The sequence below is a fragment of the Scleropages formosus genome, chromosome 25 (genome assembly GCF_900964775.1).
Source record: "Scleropages formosus chromosome 25, fSclFor1.1, whole genome shotgun sequence".
Lineage (NCBI taxonomy): Eukaryota > Metazoa > Chordata > Actinopteri > Osteoglossiformes > Osteoglossidae > Scleropages > Scleropages formosus.
The window spans coordinates 384,065-410,039 of record NC_041830.1 but is presented as its reverse complement, the minus strand read 5'-3'; the positions used below and the strand labels follow the sequence as shown (position 1 = coordinate 410,039).

The following is a 25,975-nucleotide window of genomic DNA, read 5'->3' as shown; positions in this document are numbered from 1 at the left end:
AGATACAGTAATTAGCTGCGGGTCCAAGTGCCTCAGTACCCAGGGACTGGACTGACACCAACCCACACACACTACACGTACGCACACACACGTCTGTTCATGTATGTTCACGTCTAGTACGAGCCTTGTCACAAACATTTCAATGACCAGTCAGTGTAACTGTGCAAATGACAAATCCAACACACCCATACTCAACTGAACACCATTTCATGAGACTGTACTGACCAACTCAACTGTATTTTTTTCTGCTAATTAGTATATTTATACTAGTATTTATTATTATATTGTAAAGTCTTCTGTTTTTCACTGTGTTTATTGTTTTGTTAATTACTGTACTGTCTTGCAAGCACATTGGCACACACTTAAGTATTTTCAGTTTTAAGTACTCTGGCTGACTATTGTTATTTATTGTTATTTATTGTTAGGGTTATTTCTTGTTAGCATTATTTATTGTTATTGTTTTGTTTTGTCCAGTATCTATTGTTTTTTGAGAAGCACTCAAAGAAGAATTTCATGGTACTAACTAAGTTGTACACGCGGCACTACTTTCTATGACAATAAACCTTGAACCTTGTCTTGTGCTGTTTGCACACGTCTGTGTAGGTAGCTTTGTGTTGTTTTATGTAGTGCATGGCATGGTCCTGGAGGAATGTTGTTTCGTTTCACTCACTGTGTACTGTACCAGCTGTACAGTACAGAAACGCCACTTGACTTAACTTGATTTCCCAGGTAGTCTCGTCCATCATCAGCTTCAGTCAGTATGAATGAATGAATGAATGAACTTTATTGCCAAGTATGTTTACACATACAAGGAATTCGTCTTGGTGACAGAAACTTCCACAGCACAGACAGAATGACAGTGACAGGACACAGATTATAAAAGTAGAGTGGGCTAATAAAAGACAAAATAAAATATAAAATAGAGTATAAAGTATACAATATATACAAAATAGACACTAGACATTATGTAGTACAGGTATGTTATATACAATGCAAGGGAAAGTAAATAACAGATATGATGTGAAAAATAAATCTAAATATAAATAGCGTTGTTTATTGCACCAGTTTACTCCCTACGGGGCATTTAGCTGTTCATGAGGTATGGGTGCCGGTACTAGCTATCCCACAACTTCATTCTGTGAATCTCAGTCTGTGGCAATGATTGATTCATGTGCAAATAAAATACAATTAATTCTGTACTGTTAGTCCACCTCCTGTCTGCTTGTTCAACACATTCCTTATCATTTGACAAATATAAACAAACACTGTAGCCTAGCTTGTTCGGTTATAACTTATGGACGTCTCAACATATTGCGGTCACATGTAATATAGTTTCAAACGGCAATAATCAAGATTTATATATACAGCGTATACCACACGCCGCGGGAGAGCGCTAATACTCGTTTAAGACTCTTTGAGCCACGTGAACATGACGCAAGCGGTGAAAACACCTTTTCCGGTATTCGCCGGAAATACGGGTAGGGAGAAGAAAAATAAGTCGCTGTGTGTGGCGCGACTCTGCTGCCTCGTGTGTTCTGTAGTTGTTTAAATTGAAAAAATAAGTCACGACAGATACTGTCGTATTTTTGATTACATAAATCTCGAAACAGATCGGTAGCTGGGAAATAAGCATGCCGCGTAGAAAGGTAAGAAGTTCGATAGAATCAAGAAAGAATGTAATAATGCTGCTCACACAGACACAGCTGACAGCACATCATGTCATGATTATCAGTATTTGCCATGGTATGGTGCTCTAACGTATATTACTCACTGTGGTGTAATCTAGAATGCCCAGGACTGGCAGCCACTGGCTCTTGGACCAGGTTTTTTTTTTTTCTATCTCGACTTCAGTGGGAATAATATATAATATCCACTTTCCGTGGCCTCACGGCATAGCTTCAGTAATAATATGTTACGCCAGTAGAGTAGTATGTAGTCGACATTGTTTCTTTGCCTGATGTATTTGCTTCTTTTGCCTAGTATCTGCTGTTGTGTTCAAGCGCGTCTCGTCTGTCACTGTGTCACTGGGTGAGAAGAGCAGTCTGTAAAAATTAATTGAATTGAGATGGAAATCTGTTTTAGAAACTGAATCTTGATAATATGTTGTACATAAAAGGAATGACATTCACTGAGAACACACCAGACACAGCGGGAATTACAGTAAAATTCCAGCGGGTACAAAAGAGTCACTCGAGCTGCAGGCTTTGGTTGCGGCCTAGTTTTAATCGTTACGTCAGCACGTTATGGTTGGAGTGTATTTTGGAGGCATATGACCATTGGTAGAAACAGTTGTATATTTAGGGCCTAGATCCGCCCTCTTTTGCTTATGATTGGTTCCTTTGCACTCGGGCGCCACAATTGGTTATCCGTGCTGTGCGTCTACTGTGTTACTGATATTATATATATAATTATTCAGTTTGTCTCGAGTGGGGTGCATTGGCACAGTGGGTTTGGCCGGGTCCTGCTTTCTGGTGGGTCTGGGGTTAGGGTCCTGCTTGGGGTGCCTTGTGGCAGACTGGCACCCTGCCCTGGGTGTGTCCCCTCCCCCTCCACTCCAGCCTTGTGCCCTGTGTTGCCGGGTTAGGCTCCGGCTTGCCGTGACCCCACTTGGGACAAGCGGCTTCAGCCAATATGTGTGTGTGTGTGTGTGTGTGTGTGTGTGTGTGTCAGTTTGTCTCGACTTTCATTCAGTTTTATCTCTTACATCTGAACAAAAGAGCAGTTGCATTTGAAATAGTTTTGTCTTGTGATTATTTTATTCTATTTTTGAATTACATTATTCTTGATATTTGGAATACACAGGGTAAGATGTTGGGTTCCTTGTGCCCATGCCAAGGGCTGTACACTGGGCCCAGGTTAATCGAACATGGGTATTCCACTGGGTCAGGCGGATGCCTCCCTTCCTTCTCAGTTATGCCCATGACATCTTGAGAAGGCTCACCAGTGTGCTTGGGAATCCCAAACCCACTCCCTACACATACATGCCAGACACCCTCTACCCAGAGCTGACTCACAGATTGTACTAATTGTTGCAGTTTTATGATTTATTTGTCTGTTTAATATTGTAAGGCAAATGAAGTGTCTGGTTTTAACATTAATTTCATAGCACTTGACATTATATTTCACAGAGAAATGCTGGCAGCAGCTCAGACGGGACTGAAGACTCTGACTCTTCTGCTGATCTTGAGCACACGGACAGCTCTGAGAGTGATTTAAACACACGCAAAAACACTCGTCTGACTCGTGCCTCGGTGCGCCTCAGCCAAAGCTCCCAAGGTAAACTGTGCTTTTTAAATGTAAAAATCTTTCTCTTTAGCTGAGTGCTGTTCACTGTTGTGAAGAAATTTTCCATAAAAATGACATTGACTACTATGATCATGATATTAAATTAAAACTAAATTGCAGAAAAGTTTATTTTCATCATTACAATGCAATTGGAACACAAATTTATTTTTTTGTAGTATACCATGCTGTGATTCCCCCCTCAAGTTTATTTGGTTGGTTTTAATATGTTTTTCAAACTGGGCAAAATGTATACTAAGCGAAGCAACATCAACAATATTTTTGGCTTTATAAACTCATTCACTAGCTGCTGTTATGGTGTTTCTAGTTCTTATTAACCAGAAAATATGTGCTGTTGATTGGGCCTTATGAAATCATTAAATAAAAATGGAAGTAGGGAAGGATACGTTGTACTTGGAAACATGAGTTGCGTCATCATCAAACATGAATTCTACTGCCATAAGCATCATTCCATTTTGCCTACTTAAGTGAGTGTGTTCCATCTGGTTGCTATGTAATGTTCATAAAAGAAACACACTGACATATTAATTTCTGTATTTTTTTGCAAGTTTACAAAAGTATAGTAATGTTCATCACAATCTATCAAACTTGCTTTTATTTCATAGAAAGGTCTGGCCTTAAGAGCAGTGCTTTGGTAATGTGATGTTTTCAGAATTGTCTGCAAGTTACTTCAAATTGTGTTTATATTCAAAGTGATTTTGTAAGTTACAACTTTTTCACAGAGACTATTAAAGCATACTAATGTGTATTATATGCGCATCACGTTTACCTTGCTGTAGTTTCAAAAACAATTGGTTTTCATTCATTTTAGCGGGCTTGTAACCTACCAGAAATGACCATCTGGTTAAACTAATTAGATTCATTACTGAATAGTGTTTATAAAGATTAATGGCAAAATGCAGTGTCTTTCCTGTTTTTATAGTTTGCATTTGCATGTATTGATTTAGGTTTCACTTTTCTCCAAAGCAACCTAAAAAGTTAAGCTCCTTACGATGATATACCCATTTATAAAGCTGGGTAATTTTTTGCTTAAGCACTCAAGGGTAATTACTTTTTTGCCTACTGTATTGTGAAAGTTAAAAAGAAATATATATTTCTATGCTGTATATACTATATATATTATATATAATAAGTGCATGATTTATATCTAATGTCTCTTAAGTTTGCATGATTGGGCATCCATAATACATTGATTCCCTAATGGGGTTATTCACTTTGAGGTGATTTTTGTTACTGTCAAGCTACTATGTAATGCTACTGTAGTGAGTCGGAATAGCAGAGAGCCGAACCTAAATACTTAGTACATGGTTAGTAATAGATTTCTGGCCAGGCAGATATTAGTTTGCCATGTTACTTCAGCATATTATTTCTTGCAGAGGGAGAGAGCAGATATGTGGTTTGCTTTATATTTTAGCTTTGAGAATGATATTTTTAATAAAATTATTTTGTGATACGATCTTTAAACATTCCTGAGTTAAAAAAAAAAAAAAAAAATTCTCATGTAAAAGTAATTCAGTGCTAAACTCCAAGGTTAGAGGCATAGGATGAATGTTAAAAATGTAAAGGCTTTCTTTTTAGATTCCAGTCCAGTCCGGAACGTACCGGCCCTGGGTTCAGAAGATGCCTCCTTTTCCACGAGGCGTGTGACCCGTAGCCAACAGCAGGGGGCACCAGTTACCCCCAAGAAATACCCTCTGCGGCAGAGTCGCTCCTCAGGGTCCGACACGGAGCAGGCGGTGGACTACTCAGACAGGGGTAGGAGACGGGGCTCCAGAGTGTGTTGGAGGTGGTGGAGTGGCCACACACACTCTCTACTCCTGCGGTCCAGTCTTATCTATGCTCCAATTTCCTCCGGTTTTAAGAGATCTCAGTTCTTCACACCCAATATCAGGCAGCTCAAGATTGTTAATATGCTTTTTCTTTTTGTAGTAGGCATGCTGTAATTAGATTGCTGGGGAGACCAGTAAAGCTAGTTCAGAGTGTAAAGCAAGCACAGAATCTCCTTTGTGTACTGTTGCAGTTGTCAGTCTTTTAGAAAAGCCCAGAAGAACGTAATAAGTACATGGTATGGCACATATAGCTGTACACATGTGCCTGCACCCACACGCTTGTTTTGGTTTTTACTGTGTAAAGTCATAAAAAGGTTTAATCAGTTTGTTTCCTTACATTGTTAGAACCTTATTAAGGTATCACAAGCTCTCACTGGTATGAGGTATAAGTTAAATGCTTGCAGATCTGAAATAGGGTTTATTGGTGCCCCACCACAAAGACTTGCTAAATCTGCTGGCTTTGAGATCTCAGAACAAGGCCACCTCTGAAGAGTTCTGGTTAGGGTCTAATTGACAAGTCACACGTCACACAGAGGAATTGGAAGCAGGAAACCACTGTCATTGATTAGAAATCTCACAAAATATTTTGGCCTTAGAATAACTCAAATCTAATATGCTCTTCCTGCATTGGAGATCAAGTTTGATGAAGTCAAAGGCATATGTTGGTGCTCTTTGTAGTGGTCAAAGGTCTGAAGAAGGCATCTGAACATGAAGGCGATGTGCTTAAGGAATGCCTTTTAAAAGAAGTATTTTACTCGTAACAGGTGTACCATTCCACTTGAATGTCCGTACTTTCTGAAAAAGTAGCGCGTCTTTGCAGTGCGGCGAAAAGCACCACTGAATTGCCCTCCTGACTTAACCCTTTTGGACTCTTCTCTTACCCTCAGTCGAAACACTTTTCTGAGATCAGATCTCCAGCAGTGATTTCAGTAAACCTCATTCATAAGGCATCATACTCAATTGAGATGCACCGCCAATTTAATTCATCAGTGTTATCATTATGATTTTTCAGTTGAAAACGTTTTCTATTGTTGGTTTCATGACTTAGAACTGAGTTCGTTGCTTTTGCCATCTCTTGATTGTATAAACAGTTCATGAACATGTACTTAACGTGTACTTTCAAATGTCCAAATAGTTCCTTATTCATATTTTTGTACTCATTCTGGTTTGTGTGTTATTGCTTTTCTGTCACAGCGGAGCGGGGCATACAGGACATGAGTTCATGTTTAAAGTGAGGTGCTCAGTTCACACTTCCCAAGGTTCTTATGCCAAAAGGTGTGACATAACTGGACATCTACAGATTCAAAGCAAGCCATTGCCAATGTACACTTTTTCTAATACGTCTGAATATTTTTTCATTTTATAGAAGTCTACCTTAAACATTTATGATAAATTTATATGGATTTTTTTTTTTTTGCTCAAAAAGTGCTACAGTGCTTAAAAAGGAACCAATTAAAAAGGCACATTTCTGGGGGGAAAAAAATCTACCACCAATGGGACTTCTTTCTGTCAAGAGTGCTGCTGTTTTGACGTACCTAGTAGTCACATGCAAAACCTGATGTAGAGTGTAGACAATTATCAGCTGTATGACATAAAATTGGTTTGTCTTATGTCCCATGACTATCAGGCTTCACGCTGCTGCTCTCTCTCCATTAGAATTGACTTCTATGTGCTACACAGACACAAGCTGTGTGCTCGTGTTTTGAACTTTCGGGTGTACTGTTCTCACTTATTATCTGTTAAAAAGTTTGTTGCAAAGTGAATGTCACCTGTGTATCTGCAAACAGATGGTGGTTGATGGTACAGAGAAAACAAACAGTATGAATGTGGAACCGGATTGTTTTGTCAACCCTTATTTTTGAATTTCAGTAGTTCAGCATTACATTCAGGCTCTTTGACTGCTTACAGTTTTTTCCATCTCATCTTAAACGTCTTTGTCAACTGATGTTGTGTTCGTTAGTCTTTGTCAAGTTTCTGTTCCACTAGTTCTTCTGCTGAAACGTCCATATTCTTGATCTCCCATTCCGATGTGTTACTGACCAAATGTAGCTGTGGTACACATGCAGCATGTGATGTTATGTCATATTTATTAATCTATAGCCATTATGTTGATTCTCATAATGTAGAAATAATGACACCAATGACAATAAGCAAAATAAGGAGCGAATAACAGAGCTCTAACCTAGCATAGGTGAACAAATACTCAAAAATAATATGCAAAAACAAAAGCTTTATATAACCTAAAATACAGATTACATCAGAAGTGCAAAAAAATTACATGTCATTGCCCCCTGTCTTGCGCTCTGCACTGTCTAAATTCTGAGAATATCTGTTGCTTTTTTGGCATAAGAAGCTTTTTTCCTTTGTCTAGTAATGTGACAGTTGAGTAGGGCTTTAATTTTTTTTTTTAAAATGATCTCGTTTAAGGATTCACTGTACATAGTACAAAATATGAAATGACATGGACTAATTGTCATAAGAGCAGAGTACTGAACATGTGTTCTTAGCAGAAAATCCATCCATCCATCCATCTTCCTCCGCTTATCTGGGACCGGGTCACGCGGGCAGTAGTCCGAGCAGAGCCCCCCAGACTTCCCTCTCCCCACACACCTCCTCCAGCTCCTCTGGGGGAACCCCAGGGCGTTCCCAGGCCAGCTGGGAGACGTAGTCTCTCCAATGTGTCCTGGGTCTGCCTCGAGGCCTCCTCCCAGTGGGACATGCCCGGAACACCTCACCAGGGAGGCGTCCAGGAGGCATCCGGAACAGATGCCCGAGCCACCTCAACTGGCTCCTCTCGATGCGGAGGAGCAGTGGCTCTACTCCGAGTTCCTCCCAGGTGACTGAGCTCTTCACCCTATCCCCAAGGGTGCGCCCAGCCACTCTGCGGAGGAAACTCATTTCTGCCGCTTGTATCCGCGATCTCATTCTTTCGGTCATGATCCAGAGCTCATGACCATAGGTGAGGGTAAGAACGTAGATCGACCGGTAAATTGAGAGCTTCACCTTACGACTCAGCTCCTTCTTCACCACAACAGACCGGTACAATGACCGCATTACTGCGGACGCCGCACCGATCCGTCCGTCAACCTGCCGCTCCATTTTTCCCTCACTCGTGAACAAGACCCCGAGATACTTAAACTCCTCCACTTGAGGGAGCAGCTTCCCCCTAACCCGGAGGGGGCAATCCACCTTTTTCCGACTGAGAACCATGGCCTCGGATTTGGAGGTGCTGATTCTCATCCCCGCCGCTTCCCGCTTGGCTACAAACCTCCCCAGTGCAAGCTGCAGGTCTTGATTTGATGAAGCCAACAGGACCACATCGTCCGCAAAAAGCAGAGACGAGATCCTGCAGCCACCAAAATGGACACCCTCCGTTCCCTGGCTGCGCCTAGAAATTCTGTCCATGAAGATAATGAACAGAATCGGTGACAAAGGGCAGCCGTGGCGGAGTCCAGCATGCACCGGGAACAGGTCTGACTTACTGCCGGCAATGCGAACCAAGCTCCTACTCCGGTCATACAGGGAACGAACAGCTCGTAGCAGCGAGCCCCGAGCCCCGAACCCCATAATCCCGAAGTACCCCCCACAGGATGCCACGAGGGACACGGTCGAATGCCTTCTCCAGGTCCACAAAACACATATGGACTGGTTGGCCAAACTCCCATGGAACCAGTGTTCCATGGCCAGGGCGAAAACCGCATTGCTCCTCCTGAATCCGAGGTTCGACTATCGGTCGGATTCTCCTTTCCAGTACCCCGGCATAGACTTTCCCAGGGAGGCTAAGGAGTGCGATCCCCCTATAGTTGGAACAGTTGAGGTCAGCAGCGCACCACTTCCACTGTAAACAGTGTTCGTGGAACACAGCTTCCCCCCTCAGTCGCCGGACGGTTTGCCAGAACCTCTTTGAGGCCGACCGAAAGTCTTCTTCCATGGCCTCACCGAATTCCTCCCAAGCCCGAGTTTTTGCCGCGGCGACTGCCAGAGCCGCGTTCCGTTTGGCCCGTCGGTACCCGTTAGCTGCTTCAGGGGTCCCATGAGCCAGCCAGGCCCGATAGAACTCCTTCTTCAGCTTGACGGCATCCCTTACCTCCGGTGTCCACCACCGTGTACGGGGATTGCCGCCGCGACAGGCGCCGGAGACTTTACTGCCGCAGCTCCAAACCGCCGCCCCGACAATGGAGGCGTGGAACATAGTCCATTCAGACTCAGTGTCCCCAGTCTCCCTCGGGACCTGGTTGAAGCTCTGTTGGAGGTGGGAATTGAAGACCTCTCTGACAGGGGCCTCTGCCAAACGTTCCCAACAGACCCTCACTATGCGTTTGGGCCTGCCAGGTCTGTCCAGCTTTTTCCCCCGCCATCGAATCCAGCTCACCACCAGATGGTGATCAGTTGACAGCTCAGCCCCTCTCTTCACCTGAGTGTCCAAGACATATGGCCGAAGATCAGAAGAAACGACTACAAAGTCGATCATCGACCTCCGACATACGGTGTCTTGGTGCCAAGTGCACTGATGGACACCCTTATGCATGAACATGGTGTTTGTTATGGACAAACCGTGACTAGCACAGAAATCCAATAACTCACCGCTCGGGTTCAGATCAGGGAGGCCGTTCCTCTCAATCACGCCCCTCCAGGTGTCACTGTCGCTGCCCACGTGGGCGTTAAAGTCCCCCAGTAGAACGACAGAGTCCCCAGTGCGAGCGCTTTCCAGCACGCCCCCCAGGGACTCCAAAAAGGCCTGGTACTCTACACTGCCGCTAGGCGCATAAGCACAAACGACAGTGAGAGACCGTTCCCTGACCCGAAGGCGCAGGGAGATGACCCTCTCATTCACCGGGGTAGACTCCAACACATGGCAGCTGAACTGGTGGGCTGTTAATAAGCCCACACCTGCCCGCGGCCTCTCACCCTGGGCAACGCCAGAATAGTGGAGAGTCCACCCTTGATCAAGAAGAGTGATTCCAGAACCCAAGCTGTGAGTGGAAGTGAGCCCGACTATATCTAGACGGTAGACCTCCCGCACTAGCTCAGGCTCCTTCCCCGCCAGTGAGGTGACATTCCAAGTCCCAAAAGCCAGAGTTGGCGCCCGAGGTTTGGGTCGGCCGGGCACTCGGCCCCGACCACCGCCCAAATCACAATGCACCGGCCCCTTACGGTCTCTCCGGCAGGTGGTGAGCCCACCGAAGAGCGGCTCCACGTCATGGCTTCGGGCTGAGCCCGGCCAGGCCCCGTGGGCATAGACCTGGCCACCAGGCGCTCACATGCGACCCCCCCCCCCCAGGCCTGGCTCCAGGGTGGGGCCCCGGTGACCCCATACCGGGCAGGGTAAACGAAAGCCTTGGTTTTAGTTTCTTCATAAGGGGCTTTTGAACCGCACTTTGTCTTATCTGTCACCCAGGACCTGTTTGCCATGGGAGACCCTACCAGGGGCGTATAGCCCCAGGCAACATAGCTCCTGAGATCATTCAGGCACTCAAACCCCTCCACCACGGTAAGGTGGCGGTTCACGGAGGGGTAGCAGAAAATCCTTTGCATTATTTTTGTAAAACAAGGTTAAAAATGTAAACTTAAGTCTCTTATATTTCAGCTCTTGTATTCGTGCAGAATATTCAACCTCGTAGTTTTGGCATGCACCTTGATGGTGAATGAACATGCATTAAAAACTGAACATTGGCTTTTTTGCTGCCTGACAAAGAGAAAGTGATACAGTAGTACCTTTCTTTCTGTGGTACAGTGCAACTGTTTGTAGATACTTGTTTTACCTCCATATCCCAACCATTTCTTGTCCTTTATTCCTCTGCTGGTGTACTAGATCTGAAAAATGCCGTTGACCATGATGAATCGCCGCCGCGTACGCCCACAGGAAATGCTCCATCCTCAGAGTCAGACATTGACATCTCCAGCCCCAATGCCTCCCATGATGAGAGCTTAGCCAAGGACCTGTCTCTCAAGGACTCAGGCAGTGACCTCTCTCACCGTCCCAAGCGACGCCGATTCCACGAAAGCTATAATTTCAACATGAAGTGCCCCACTCCAGGCTGCAACTCTTTGGGTAACTAACTTGTCAACATGCAAATACTTGTAAACAAGTTGTAATTATCTTTGTGGTAATCACATGCAGAATTTGTCCAGAATGTTTTTTTTTTTTTTTTTTTTTAAATATTACTGGATACAAACAAGAAATGGTAATTGTTTTTTAAAATGTGAAAATAATTTTTAGTCCAGCAAATCCTCGACCTACAGTATTCCTTTCCGACAGCCTTGTTGTAAATTGACTTGATTGTAATCTGCAAATTCCCTTTCCCTGTATTATAGTTTCGGCAGCCTTCGTGAAATTGAGCAAATATGAATCAGCTGGCAGACTCTTTTTCCAAAGTGATGTAAATCTCTGAGAACAATATAAAAAGTATGTTACATCGACAGAGGGAGAGATTTGGAGGCAGACACGCGATTCTTGAATAGTTTGTCACATACATAGTATAAACCGGTGTACACTCAGTGCTGCCTGAAAGTATGGGACATGCTTGTGTGTCTTAGTTTTACCACAAAATGATTATTTAATGAGAAGCAGTCTTTCTCAGCTGACGTAAGTGTGTAATTACAGATTTAATATGTTGCTAGAGAGGAAATCATGTGTGTAGTAGAAACATGGAAGTAGTGCAGGTGCAAAAATAAGTGAACCCCAAGTTGCATTGGTTAAATCAAGCAGGTAAGTAGAATTGGGTGTACATCATAATTACTCATTTTCTATGTTTAAGATGTTTATTTTATAATTTTAATATTTTACAGTGACCATATACATTAATTTTAGAAAATTTTACTGTTTTTCAAATACAAAAACTTTTTTCCTTTTTTTAATGCAAAAAAGTTTTGCTGAGTTTTTTTGATAATGAACAACATAGTAATTCCAGCAACCGTTCATAGATATAATTGATATTATAGTAATGTAGCATAATAGATGAAATTAGAAACAGTTACACTAGGCAGTGAGCAATTAATTCGTTTCAAATTGACATATCTTTTCAGTGCTTCACTTTCAATGTTTATTTGTATGAAAATCTATTTTCTCTGACTTTTTGCCAGGGCACTTGACAGGAAAACATGAAAGACATTTTTCCATATCTGGATGTCCCCTATACCATAACTTGTCTGCAGACGAGTGCAAGGTAAGTATTGTATTAGTTGTCTGTGCAGTACAACATATGGGCTATTTTTGCCTTGAAGAAATTTGACAGAATTGAAGATTTTATTCTTTTTTTCAGGTTAGAGCTACTAACCGTGACAAGCAGGTAGAGGAAAGGACTCTGTCTCACCGCCAGGATGAGAACAACAGGCATGCTACTCGTCACCAGGTAGTTTACAGTCCGCTCATATTTCTGATATGTTCAGTGTTGGGGAATTGACTGTTTTGGCCAGTGGTCAGATTGTCCAGTAAATCATCTTTTGTCTGAAAGGATAATTTAATTTCACTTGGACATACAGTGAATTGTGAATCATTAATGTACCGTATCCACTAGGCACCAACAGAGAGGCAGGTGAGGTACAAGGAGAAGGTGACTGAAATGAGGAAGAAAAGGAATGCTGGGCTCCTGAAAGAGCAGAAAGAGAAGTATATGGTGCGTTCTTCGATTATTGTGTGGCTCAAGTTTGGTAGATTTATTACATTTTAATGAGCAACAAAAATCATTCTATTATGTCTGTGCATGTATAAATTGTATTTTATATGTAGAGCTGTTTGGCTGTTGTTTAATTAGGACACATCCTTACCTTGACTCAGCTGCTTTTCTGTCTGCCATTCACAGGAACATCGGCAGAACCATGGCAACACCAGAGAGCCCCTTCTTGAGAACATCACTAGTGATTATGATCTGGAGCTCTTTAGAAAAGCCCAGGCACGTGCTTCAGAGGATCTTGTAAGAGAGACATCTCATTGCCTCCTTCTTTCTTCCTCCTTCTGACTTTAGATTGCAGTGGCATCTTGGGTGACCTGGTAGGCTGTGCTCGAGTGCAGTATGTGCTGTATAGTAACAGCACCCACGCTAAAAGCACAGATAAATATTGACTAGTGGTTGAGCTCTCTCAGCTTGTCAGTCATAGATGACTCAAGTGTCAGGGGCAGCAACTAGTATAATGGTTAGAGGCACCTTAGTTTGCAGGACCTTGGTTTGAATTCAGCCTCCTGGTCTAATACCCTTGAGCAAGGTGCTTAACCTTAAACTGTTCTAATAAATATTACCCAGCTGTATAATGTAAGATTACTATAAGAAGTTCAGTGTTAAAAGTTGCTTTGGAGAGAAGTTAAATAAATCAGTGTAAATATAAATCACACATATTAGACCTTAACACACCAATTCTTATTGTTACTGAATGGGTTTGACCAAGGCAAAAAATCTAAATAAAATGAAATGCGTCATAAAAAATAAAATATAATAATTTACAATTTAAAATTCACTACAGATGTTTCATTAATCTCTTAGTTAGGTTTTCACAGTGATGCTGAAGACTTTCTTTTCCCTGTAAAATAGTTCTTCTAAGGCTCCAAGCTTTTTTTTCCCCATTGTAAAGGTATTTAAGCATATTTTCCCCTTCTGCTCCTCCTCTCCCAATGTGCACAGGAGAAATTGCGGCTTCAGGGTCAGATTACCGAGGGCAGCAACATGATCAAAACTATCTTGTTTGGCCGGTATGAACTGGACACCTGGTACCACTCGCCTTATCCAGAGGAGTATGCCCGCCTGGGCCGACTCTACATGTGCGAGTTCTGTCTCAAATACATGAAGAGTCAAACAATTTTACGCAGACATATGGTAAGAGCAAAAGGCCCTGCCCCAACATCTCCTGACTTTTATGTGAAAGGTGTCTTGTTCTACAGGGACATTTTCTTTGTTGTCTCTTGATATTCTCATAGCACTATAGCAATTGTTACAAAAATACTTCCACTTTTAATGCTAATGTCTGATATTCTCATAGGCAAAGTGTGTGTGGAAGCATCCACCCGGTGATGAGATCTACAGGAAAGGAGCTATCTCTGTCTTTGAGGTGGATGGCAAGAAGAACAAGGTTGGGAGCATGTTTGTGGCCCAAATACTGTTCTTATGGACACTGTTTTGTAGTTATAGTATTTGTTATCTGCATTCTTATAACATCAGCCTTCTGTAGGACAAACAGAACAAAACATCTGACCTTTTTTGTGTGTGTGTATTTTATTTTTTATTTTTATTTTAAATATGACCTTGGGGTGCAGGCATTTGGGCAGTTGTGTGCAGCATGAACTCCTTTTGAAGACTACCGCAATGCAGTCAATTACACTGTAGACCTATTAAAATGTGGATGTTACATTAACAACCAGGTTCTATGGTTGGGAGCCCATGACTGCATACCACTACTGAAAAGAATAGCAGCCATGGCCCTGGATAACGTCTGCAGCATCCTCGGACTATAGCTTCTCTTTGACGGACATTTTGGTCTTTATACTTATACATATTCATACAGGTCCCCTGTCATCACAGTAGAATGCCTAGCAGGGATGGGCAGCCAGTGGTTCTTGGATCCCCTGAGGTTTTTGTACTCTTCTTCACAGCTGTGATTTTTTTTCTACTTTTTTATATCAGATTTATTAATCTTTAATTCCTTCACTGACAGCTGACATCATTAGGCCAGGTCCAACTGTTAACTGCGTTATTACTGATTCCATGTTATATGGAGCAGTGTTATATTAGGTCTGTGGGTTGTGGTTTAATGTTTAATGTTGTAGCGCTATATTCAGTGTCTTTATTTCTATTTAGTATCGTCTTGAATGCAAAGACAAAAGAACAGCTAAATAAAGATGGAGCATGGAAAGTTTCATTGTTTTAATGAAGGGGCTATAAACAAAACATTTTAGATCTCAATTTCCCTCCACAGATTTACTGCCAGAACTTGTGTCTACTAGCCAAGCTCTTTCTGGACCACAAGACCCTGTACTATGATGTGGAACCTTTCCTCTTTTATGTCATGACTGAGGCAGATAACACAGGCTGCCATCTGGTTGGCTACTTTTCAAAGGTAACAATAACTGGAGATGTCTGCAACCTGTCTTTGGCTGAACTTGTATGTGCCAGAAGCTGACAACTGCATAACAAGACTGGCTTCTGTAGACTATAACTGTGCCTTGATTGACTGACCAACTGATTTGTCTTTTTTTTTATTAGACATATCCACACAGGTCCCGTTACCCCAGTAGACCCTCAGAGGTTCATTTTTCTCCATTTTTGTCGATAGGAAGTTTTTTTTTTGTTTTCGTTTTCCTCTCCTCTGAAGCCATCTGGCTTACTCTGTTGTGAATTATACTTTTAATTTTGGATCATTTTCAGCAGTGTTGTTAAGCACTCTATGTCACTCTGGTAAGAAGAGTGTCCTATAAACACGAATAGAATGTTGAGTGTTTGATATAACTCTTGCTTTGCCTCCATAGGAGAAGAATTCCTTCCTGAACTACAATGTCTCCTGCATTTTGACAATGCCACAGTACATGAGACAAGGCTATGGCAAGATGCTAATTGATTTTAGTGAGTTATGCATGTCTCTGTTTGTGTCTGAAGCTGTGCTTCTTTCTGTGAAGGCAATTTGTTTGCAATCATTTCATTTTGCTTTCTGTACATATGTTTAAATATAATGTATTGTAGGCCTATTCCAGATAGATGATTTCTACAGCTGGTAGCATAGTATTTAGAGTTCCTACCTTTGGAACCAAAGGTTGCAAGTTTGATTCCCACTTCCGCCTGTAGTACCTGTGAGCAAGGTACTTATCCTAAAATTGCTCCAGTAAAATTACCCAGCTCTATAAAGGGATAAATAATTGTAAGCTTGTAACTGTAATAATTGTAACCTTAACACTGGAAGTCACTTTGGATAAAAACATCAGATGAATGTAAATTTGAGTTTTCTACCTATCGCGCTAGTCCTTGGTAAAGTTATACTCCCTTGAAACGGACCGATTTCAGCATGAAAGGTGTCTTATAATGCAGTACCATTGTGTGATGCTTTCTTAGGTTACCTTCTCTCCAAAGTGGAGGAGAAGGTGGGCTCCCCTGAGCGTCCACTCTCTGATCTAGGCCTCATCAGTTACAGGAGTTATTGGAAAGAGGTACTGTTGCGCTACCTACATAACTTTCAAGGAAAGGAAATTTCAATCAAAGGTGAGATAAACTTGTGCATCCAAATTTCCGCTGCATCACCACTTTTTTTTTTTTTTTTTTTTGCAGCAAAGTTTCTATTTATTAAGGTCTGGGTCTGCAAAAAGATTTTGCGTTCAGAACCAGATATACTGAATGAAGTATGGAGTTTGGTTAAAATTGTTAAACAGCTTTTTTAATGAAAGGAGAAAAAATGTATATGCTTAAATTACTTCTTCAAAAGTCTGAATGAAACTCAGCATTTTTGCAATCCATCCAGCAGATTGAAAGTTTGCAAAATATCTTTTTTCAGCCCATCTTTTCCTCCTATAAATACATCTCCATATTTGGATCTGTGATTTAGGCCTGTCAGTTGTTGAACAAAGCGTTAATTCAGAATCGCACAAAAGCTGTTTGTAAACAGCCAGTTACTGAATGTCTGTTTGGTCACATTGAAGTCATTGACAGCAAAAACTATGAATTTAAGGGAGTGAGGAACAGCCGCTGCCAAACTGGTACAGCAGGGCTCCAGACTGCGCCTAAAATGGTCGCATTTGCGACCAAAAATATTAATTTGAGAGTGATATTTTTGCTGAGATTGCCACTGGCGACTATAAATTTACGCGCTATGATTGTAAAATTTACATGTTATGACTTCTTATGTACGTGTTATGTGAGGAGTAGCCTATCACATCATTTGTTGTGTTGACGTAATAAAAGAGATGCTACGCGTGAGAGTTTCACTGAGTTAGAGCGCCAAAATACGGACAGGTAAAGTGAGAATCACGCATGTGAAAAGCTGCTTTTCACCAAATTTACCTCGGAAATAGTATTTATGAACTTAAAACGACCCTCGGCAAACTGCCACCTTAACATGGTGGAGGGGTTTGAGTGCCTGAATGATCTCAGGAGCTATGTTGCCTGGGGCTATACGCCCCTGGTAGGGTCTCCCATGGCAAACAGGTCCTGGGTGACAGACTAACAAAGCACGGTTCAAAACCCCCTTATGACTATAAAATCAAGGTTCTCGTTCACCTCGCCTGGTATGGGGTCACCAGGGCCCCACCCTGGAGCCAGGCCTGGGGGGGGGCTCGCATGCGAGCGCCTGGTGGCCAGGTCTATGCCCACGGGGTCTCAGCCCGAAGCCAAGACGTGGAGCCGCTCTTCGGTGGGCTCACCACCTGCCGGAGAGGCCGTAAGGGGCCGGTGCATTGTGATTTGGGCGGTGGTCGGGGCCGAGTGCCCAGTCGACCCAAACCTTGGGCGCCAACTCTGGCTTTTGGGACTTGGAATGTCACCTCACTGGCGGGGAAGGAGCCTGAGCTAGTGCAGGAGGTTGAGAGATACCGTCCAGATATAGTTGGGCTCACTTCCACTCACAGCTTGGGTTCTGGAACCACTCTTCTTGATCAAGGGTGGACTTTCCACTATTCTGGCATTGCCCAGGGTGAGAGGCCGCGGGTGGGTGTGGGCTTATTAATAGCCCCCCAGTTCAGCCGCCATGTGTTGGAGTCTACCCTGGTGAATGAGAGGGTCGTCTTCCTGTGCCTTCGGGTCAGGGAACGGTCTCTCACTGTCGTTTGTGCTTATGCGCCTAGCGGCAGTGCAGAGTACCCGGCCTTTTTGAAGTCCCTGGGGGCGTGCTGGAAAGCGCTCGCACGGCGGACTCTGTCGTTCTACTGGGGGACTTTAACGCCCACGTGGGCAGCGACAGTGACACCTGGAGGGGCGTGATTGGGAGGAACGGCCTCTCTCATCTGAACCCGAGTGATGAGTTGTTATTGGATTTCTGTGCTAGTCACGGTTTGTCCATAACAAACACCATGTTCATGCATAAGGGTGTCCATCAGTGCACTTGGCACCAGGACACCCTAGGTCGGAGGTCGATGATCGACTTTGTAGTCGTTTCTTCTGATCTTCGGCCATATGTCTTGGACACTCAGGTGAAGAGAGGGGCTGAGCTGTCAACTGATCACCACCTGGTGGTGAGTTGGATTCGATGGCGGGGGAAAAAGCTGGACAGACCTGGCAGGCCCAAACGCATAGTGAGGGTCTGTTGGGAACGTTTGGCGGAGGCCCCTGTCAGAGAGGTCTTCAACTCCCACCTCCGACAGAGCTTCAACCAGGTCCCGAGGGAGACTGGGGACATTGAGTCTGAATGGACTATGTTCCACACCTCCATTGTCGGGGCGGCGGTTTGGAGCTGCGGCCATAAGGTCTCCGGCGCCTGTCGCGGCGGCAATCCCCGAACACGGTGGTGGACACCGGAGGTAAGGGATGCCGTCAAGCTGAAGGAGTTCTATCGGGCCTGGCTGGCTCATGGGACTCCTGAAGCAGCTGACGGGTACTGGGAGGCCAGACGGAACGCGGCTCTGGCAGTCGCCGCGGCAAAAACTTGGGCCTGGGAGTAGTTCGGTGAGGCCATGGAGGAAGACTTTCGGTCGGCCTCAAAGAGATTCTGGCAAACTGTCCGGCAACTCAGAGGGGGGGAGCGGTGTTCCGCCAACACTTTCTACAGTGGAAGTGGTGCGCTGCTGACCTCAACTGAGGATGTCCTCGGGTGGTGGAAGGAGTACTTTGAGGATCTCCTCAATCCCTGCGACACGCCTCCCGTAGAGGAAGCTGAGCCTGGGGACTCGGAGGGGGACTCGTCGATTACCCTGGCTGAAGTTGCTGAGGTAGTCAAAAAAAACTCCTCTGTGGCAAGGCTCCGGGGGTGGATGAGATCCGCCCCGAGTTTCTCAAGTCTCTGGATGTTGTGGGGCTGTCTTGGCTGACACGCCTCTGCAGCATTGCGTGGAGCTCGGGAACGGTGCCTCTGGACTGGGAAAGTCTATGCCGGGGTACTGGAGAGGAGAGTCCGACCGATAGTCGAACTTTGGATTCAGGAGGAGCAATGCGGTTTTCATCCTGGCCGTGGAACACTGGACCAGCTCTATACCCTCACTCGGGTGTTGGAGGGTTCATGGGAGTTTGCCCAACCAGTCCATATGTGTTTTGTGGACCTGGAGAAGGCATTCGACCGTGTCCCTCGTGGCATCCTGTGGGGGGTACTTCGGGATTATGGGGTTCGGGGCTCGCTGCTACAGGCTGTTCGTTCCCTGTATGACCGGAGCAGGAGCTTGGTTCGCATTGCCGGCAGTAAGTCAGACCTGTTCCCGGTGCGTGTTGAACTCCGCCAGGGCTGCCCTTTGTCACCGATTCTTGTTCATTATCTTCATGGACAGAATTTCTAGGCGCAGCCAGGGAACGGAGGGTGTCTTTTGGTGGCCGCAGGATCTCGTCTCTGCTTTTTGCAGGTTTGCAGCCGAGTGCGAAGCAGCGGGGGTGAGAATCAGCACCTCCAAATCCGAGGCCATGGTTCTCAGTCGGAAAAAGGTGGATTGCCCCCTCCGGGTTAGAGGGGAGTTGCTCCCTCAAGTGGAGGAGTTTAAGTATCTCGGGGTCTTGTTCGCGAGTGAGGGAAAAATGGAGCGGCAGGTTGACGGACGGTTCGGTGCGGCGTCCGCAGTAATGCGGTCATCGTACCGGTCTGTTGTGGTGAAGAGGGAGCTGAGTCGTAAGGCGAAGCTCTCAATTTACCAGGCAGTCTACGTTCCTACCCTCACCTATGGTCATGAACTTTGGATCATGACCGAAAGAATGAGATCATGGATACAAGCGGCAGAAATGAGTTTCCTCCGCAGAGTGGCTGGGCGCACCCTTAGGGATAGAGTGAGGAGCTCAGTCACCTGGGAGGAACTCGGAGTAGAGCCGCTGCTCCTCCGCATCGAGAGGAGCCAGTTGAGGTGGCTCGGGCATCTGTTCCGGATGCCTCCTGGACGCCTCCCTGGTGAGGTGTTGCGGGCATATCCCACTGGGAGGAGGCCTCGGGGCAGACCCAGGACACGTTGGAGAGACTACGTCTCCCAGCTGGCCTGGGAACGCCTTGGGGTTCCCCCAGAGGAGCTGGAGGAGGTGTGTGGGGAGAGGGAAGTCTGGGGGGCTCTGCTTGGACTACTGCCCCCGCGACCCGGTTCTGGATAAGCAGAAGAAGATGGATGGATGAACTTAAAACGGACTTGATGTGTGCAAGACGTATGACAATGACACAGCATGTGCTGAGTTTATAAGATGCATTGCAGATGAGATTAAACAAGCCTTGACTGATGCTCAGACACCGAATTACATCTCCATTATCAATGACTGTGGCACAGACATTTCTGGGAAGGACAATGTTATTGCATACTGCTGGCACATTACTGCAGGTGTAGCAGTGAACCGGTTTATTGGTGTAGCTGAGCTTGAACACTGCCATGCACATAGAGTATTAGATAAAAAAAATATGCTTGTTTGGTGATGCTGAACAAACTGATCATGATTGGTGACAGACAAAAATTACAGCCTTTGGAGCAGTTGGGGCCAGCGTTAGCATGGGTGCCTCAGGTGGAATAGGTGCACTCCTAAGAGAAGAAATAGGAGAGCACATTCTTTCCTTTCATTGTATGCCACACAGACTGGAATTAGCCATGTTGGGTGTTCAGAAGTGTTTTCCAATGATTAAAAAAGTCTGACTTGCTACAGCTAGTATGGAAAATGTACAATTTTAGCCCCCAAAAGCAAGTGTGAGTTGAAAGCCATCGGTATGGAGTTAGGCTGTGCCATACGAACACCTTCTACAGTGAAGACCCGGTGTTGGTTGCCTCGCATTTACCAGTTCATTCTTATGTGGCACTTAAAAAAAAAAAATAAAATAATTTGATGCCTGTTTTTTTTTTTTTTTTCCCCTTATAGGAGCTGATGGCTCCTTAATTGATTTTTTTTTTTTATTTTTTTTTTTTTTGCGTCTGGAGTCATGTCCAGCCAAACTGAAATCTTGATTGGTCAGCTAATGATTGTGTGATTGCGGTATATCATCAGATTTTATTATTTTAAGGAAGTGTTTCTCAGTAGATGGCTAAATTAAGCATTGTTGGCCCGAGCCTGCGACTTATCTCAATTTTTGACTTTGAATCTGTATTGAACAGTTTGTTTAAAATGTTGTTTTTTTCTGCAGTTCAAATGCACATTGTAACATTCATCAAAAAACTACGATATATAACATATGATACATATAATGGGGGGGGGCGTTGTGGACAGTGTGAGCAAACTATTAAATTATTCCAAAATAACTGATATATTCTTAGTAAGAGACAGGCAGTTGGTGTTCACTGTGAAACATGAGCTATTCCATTTTAGTGTGGCAATAGCCGTATGGTACCATGGCAGCAACATTAGTTATAAGGTTTCATTGGTTAATGACCAGTACAACTAGGGGACAGTCTAGACTTTGAGGCTGAAAGGGAGTCCTAGTCTGGTGCTGACTGGTATTGGTATGGCTGCTTGCTTTAAAAAAAACAAAAAAAATCCATTTTCTTGTGTCATTGACCCTGGCATAAATGTATTTCCAGATATGTTGGTAGAATAAACTTATTCATTTAAGACCAGCCAAAATAGGGCTACATTGAAATTTCTTAAACACCTGTGGCCTCTATTTTAGTGCTTCTTGAAGTCTTTATGGCGTTTAATGGACCATGAATGGTTTGTGACATTAAAAAATCACTGCAGTTTTACATAAGCATCACGCTTGTACAACGTGAACAATTTGTATGGCTTCATGTTTATTGAAGGCTTAAATATTGAGTTAAATGTAATCACCACTTCTCACTGTACAGAGATCAGCCAGGAGACAGCAGTGAATCCAGTAGACATTGTGAGTACATTGCAGTCCCTTCAGATGCTGAAGTACTGGAAAGGAAAACACCTTGTCTTGAAGAGACAGGTAAGTCTCTTTCCGTACACTCAATGCTCTGCTCTGCTGTACTGTTATTTTTATAGAGTATCTTGAATACTTTTCAGATCTAATATCTGCATTGTAATGTTTGTCAACTGGTATGAAGGTCTGTCATCAGAGCAAAGCATGATGAGTACACTGGGTCTTCAACTTGCGAACACAGTTGGGACAGATTACTAATTATCTTAATACAGATGTCCCTGAATTTATTCACTTGCTAGGTTCTGTAAAAACCTGAGATAAAGCTATAATGAATGAAAAATTTGCTGAAAAGCTCTTTCATGTTCATTAACTGCTAGTGTTCTGCAGCTTTGTGAGTTTGAAAGCTTAAACAACAGGGTGCAGTGTGAATGTCACAGTACTTTCCTTTTTTTTTGATTTTTTAATCACATGAAGCAGTATGTGAAATGTGTCAGCATCTGGCCATTTTGCTTCCTTTTTGTCTGTACATTCAATAAAAGTGTAACATTTGAAATGTATGTTGATGTATTCACTGGGTAAAAGTCTGATTTAGCTTTAGTATACTTTTTTAATTAACTTGGACTGACAATAAAACTAATTTAAAATGATTTAAAATATATATGAGGGCTTCAGAAATTCCTTTTCAATGCTCACTTGACCGATTCATTCCATAAACGTGTAGCACTCCTTATCTTCTTATTGATCACCACCTTTTGGGGAAGCTCATAGCGTAGTGGTTGCAGCTGTTGCTGTCAGATCTGAAAGTTGCAGGCTTGAATCCCACCTACCGCTGTAGTACCCCTGAGCATGGTACACATGTCCCCCGCTTTTCAAAAGTTCACTTCACGCCACTTCGCTTTTACGAAAAACCTACATTAGTACCCGTTTTCGCTAACCGAAAGAAATCTGAAGGGGATTTTCGCTTTTATGAACCACGGTGAAAAGTGAAAATAGTGTTCAAGCATTTGTTTTGCAGTGAGCCATTATAGAGGCAGTGCTCACCCAGAGCAGTGAGAGTGATGCAGCCGAGCTCCTTCGCCGGGATCTAGACTCAGCATTTCAGCATGAAGCCGCCATAGCTCTGAACTCTGTCTGTGAGCATCTGTGCTTTATCTGGATTTATTTTTTGCATCCGTTAGCAAGTTGTGTCCTAAGGTATCAGAAGAGCCTAAGAGACCTCGTAAGGCTGTTACACTTAGCATAAAACTGTTATCCTAAAACGGTAATTAAGTGTTTCGATTGTGGTGAACAAATATAAAATTGCCATATAATTGAATGGTAATTGCTTCTTTGCTTTACGCCATTTCGCCTTACGAAAGGTTTCATATGAACCATCTACTTTCGGAAAGCAGGAAAGCCTGTACTTGTGAAATGGTCTGGTAATAATTACCCACCTGTATAAATGTGTAAGTAATTGTAGGTGGCTGAACACTGAGTTGCTTTGGCAAAAAATAAGGAGTGGTTAGAGCTACCACCTTTGGATCCAGAGATTGCAGGTTAAATCCCCACCTCTGGCTGTAGTACCCTCGAGTGCAAGGTACTTACCCTAAATTGCTCCAGTAAAATTGCTCAGCTGTCTAAATGGGTAAATAATTGTAAATACCTTAATATTGTAAATCGCTTTGGAGAAAAGCGTCAGCTAAATGAATAAATGTAAAAAGTGCCTGATAAATGAATAACTGTAAACTTTCACACACCAAACAGTAACTGTAAACACAGCTGAGGGGAGGATCAATCCGGTCCCCCATGCATTTTACTGCTAGCTAATGGCTGGTTGCTGCAACGCTGGTTATGTTCACTCCCCAACAAATTGTTGAAAATGGACAAGTGCAAAAAATACCTTTATAAAAATAATTGGAAAAATATTAGCTTCTTTTGTTACTGTTTGTAACATGATGACCCAGTGTATTAAGTATTCTGTAGTATTCTGCATTAGGTTGTGTGTTTAGTATTCTTAGGTGTTCTTAAAAGTATAGTCCAGCTAAATACATATGGAACTGGTCATATTTACTAAAAATTAGAATGTTAAAGTACCGACAGAGTTGAGTTATACATTTCAGATTTAAAATTGCTGGAAATGAATTTTGTCAGTCTGTCATTCTGACATGCATAAAGACATGCAGACATAAGAGCAGCATATTTTAGCAGCAGGGATGATGATGATGATGATGATGATGATAATGATAATGCCTGTCATTCCTAGGACCTAATTGATGAGTGGAAAGCTAAGGAGACCAAACGAGGCAGTAATAACAAGACCATCGACCCCACCTCTTTAAAATGGACCCCACCCAAAGGAACTTAGGATTAACCCAAACCAGCCATACCCATGTGCCAGACTCATGCACCCCAGCAGATCCATTCAACAGAGCTGTCATCCAGCTAGCAAACCTGTTAGTAGTAAAGTCAGAGCAATCGCTCAAACCTTAATTCTAACATAGCTGTCACAGCTGTAGTGTTAACTTGAAAGGCTGTTGTAGTTAGTAGAGGGATTTATTTTGAGTTAGTGCTGTTAACAGTATTTGGTTTTTACTGCATTTGTTATAACTGCAGGCAGTCCACCGGTTACTTTGGACTTCAGGTTTTAAGTTACAGATTTTTGTTTTAAATATGCTAAAGTTCAGCCACCAGAAATTCAAAAATATCTTTTAATTTTTTTTTAAACAAAGACCTTTTTATTTCAAAAGACCTCGTTCAAAATCGAATCAGACCTCTCTTGTGTGTATTGGGGCTTCTGGTTTGATTCCCTACCTAGTCACTTTTCTTGAGTTTGTTCAGTGCGATATCATAATGTTCTTTTACGTGTTATATCAGTGAGAAAAGTTTCTTGGGTTTATTTCGAAGTGAAGACAAGTATGTTCCTTTCACTTCAAAATGTGCTGTCATTTATTGAATATTATTACATTTGTCAGATTGACCTAAAGGGAATGTAAGAGACTTTATTTGTTAAGCAATTTCAAGTGGAAGAGAACTGACAGAACATAGATTAATTTCTGATGAGGCTTGTGGTGTTTTCAGAGTGTCAGTGGTTGCTCATATAGACTGTGACCTACAGTGTGCTGTTATTACCCATGAGAGCAGGATCATTAACCACCCCTATATTTAGTAGTTTTGTAAAAAATGGCCTTCAATTACAAGAGATGGGAAAGGACTGCTTACAGATATGTACAGGACAATCTAGAGATGTTTGCGTGTGTATATATATAGAATATTTTTGTTAGGAGTAGAGGATGTTTGATACTTCCCTGCAGGTGTAAATGATTCCAATAAAAGCTTGTATTTCCCCCCTTCCTTTTATGCCACTCATGCTACAATTTTTTTTCTTAAAAAGATTTTTTATTATGCAATCCCATACACAGACTTGTCTTTTAGTTGTTATCTAAATGGAAAGATACTGACCACAATTGATCGTTCCTAAATACAAAGCAGTTTTAACGTGTCAAAGAGGAGCATGAAAAATTACACTTGGCACTTTCCTCACATCCTACCACGATTGTTCTGCTGTCTATTTTTATTATTTACATTATCATGGCACTGACAGGTTGTCTGTACTTTTATTTTACTTTCAGGGTAAAAGGTAGGTTTGTGCCAAGGATTAAAGTACCTTAAGTAGAAAGTGAGTGCCCATGTTCGGTAGATGGTTTAGTGGTCTCACATATATGAAATGTCTAAATATTTTGTCAAACTACAAGGCTTATATTTCCTTTCTGTATCCATCTCATAATTTTTTAGATTGCTCCTTTTAAACTGTCTGCCTGTGTTGGAATAGAAATAATTACATAAATGCCTTTTTACTTCTGAATGAAAGAAATACAAACAGCTACATATTTGAATTAAAAGAGAATGCAATTTCTCTTCAGTTTTGTATCATGCCAACTCCAGCTATATTCATGCACATGAATGTTTATGTGGGCAAT

The 25,975-nt window shown here is 43.0% G+C and overlaps 1 protein-coding gene across 3 annotated transcripts; it reads left to right on the top strand.

Moving 5' to 3' along the window:
* Nucleotides 1-1,471: 1,471 nt before the first annotated feature.
* On the top strand, nt 1,472-25,659 carry kat7b (K(lysine) acetyltransferase 7b). 3 transcript variants are annotated; one of them, XM_018742050.1, is made up of 15 exons: nt 1,472-1,646; nt 3,129-3,276; nt 4,882-5,058; nt 10,945-11,184; nt 12,216-12,298; nt 12,395-12,484; nt 12,650-12,748; nt 12,935-13,024; nt 13,748-13,939; nt 14,103-14,192; nt 15,036-15,176; nt 15,586-15,679; nt 16,163-16,309; nt 21,979-22,085; nt 24,262-25,659. In XM_018742050.1, exons 1-15 carry the CDS (start codon nt 1,632-1,634, stop codon nt 24,361-24,363), a joined length of 1,815 nt encoding a protein of 604 aa, XP_018597566.1. In that variant the 5' UTR covers nt 1,472-1,631; the 3' UTR covers nt 24,364-25,659. The 3 variants fall into 3 exon arrangements, with proteins under 3 accessions (XP_018597566.1, XP_018597565.1, XP_018597568.1); XM_018742049.1 differs by having other exon boundaries at nt 12,935-13,045; XM_018742052.1 differs by lacking the exon at nt 4,882-5,058 and having other exon boundaries at nt 12,935-13,045.
* Nucleotides 25,660-25,975: the final 316 nt, after the last annotated feature.

Bases quoted from the DNA above. Each gene is read 5' to 3' on its own strand.
- kat7b (XM_018742049.1), top strand. The intron at 11,185-12,215 runs GTAACTAACTTG...ACTTTTTGCCAG, and splicing joins TCCAGGCTGCAACTCTTTGG to GGCACTTGACAGGAAAACAT. The intron at 15,177-15,585 runs GTAACAATAACT...TTGCCTCCATAG, and splicing joins TGGTTGGCTACTTTTCAAAG to GAGAAGAATTCCTTCCTGAA.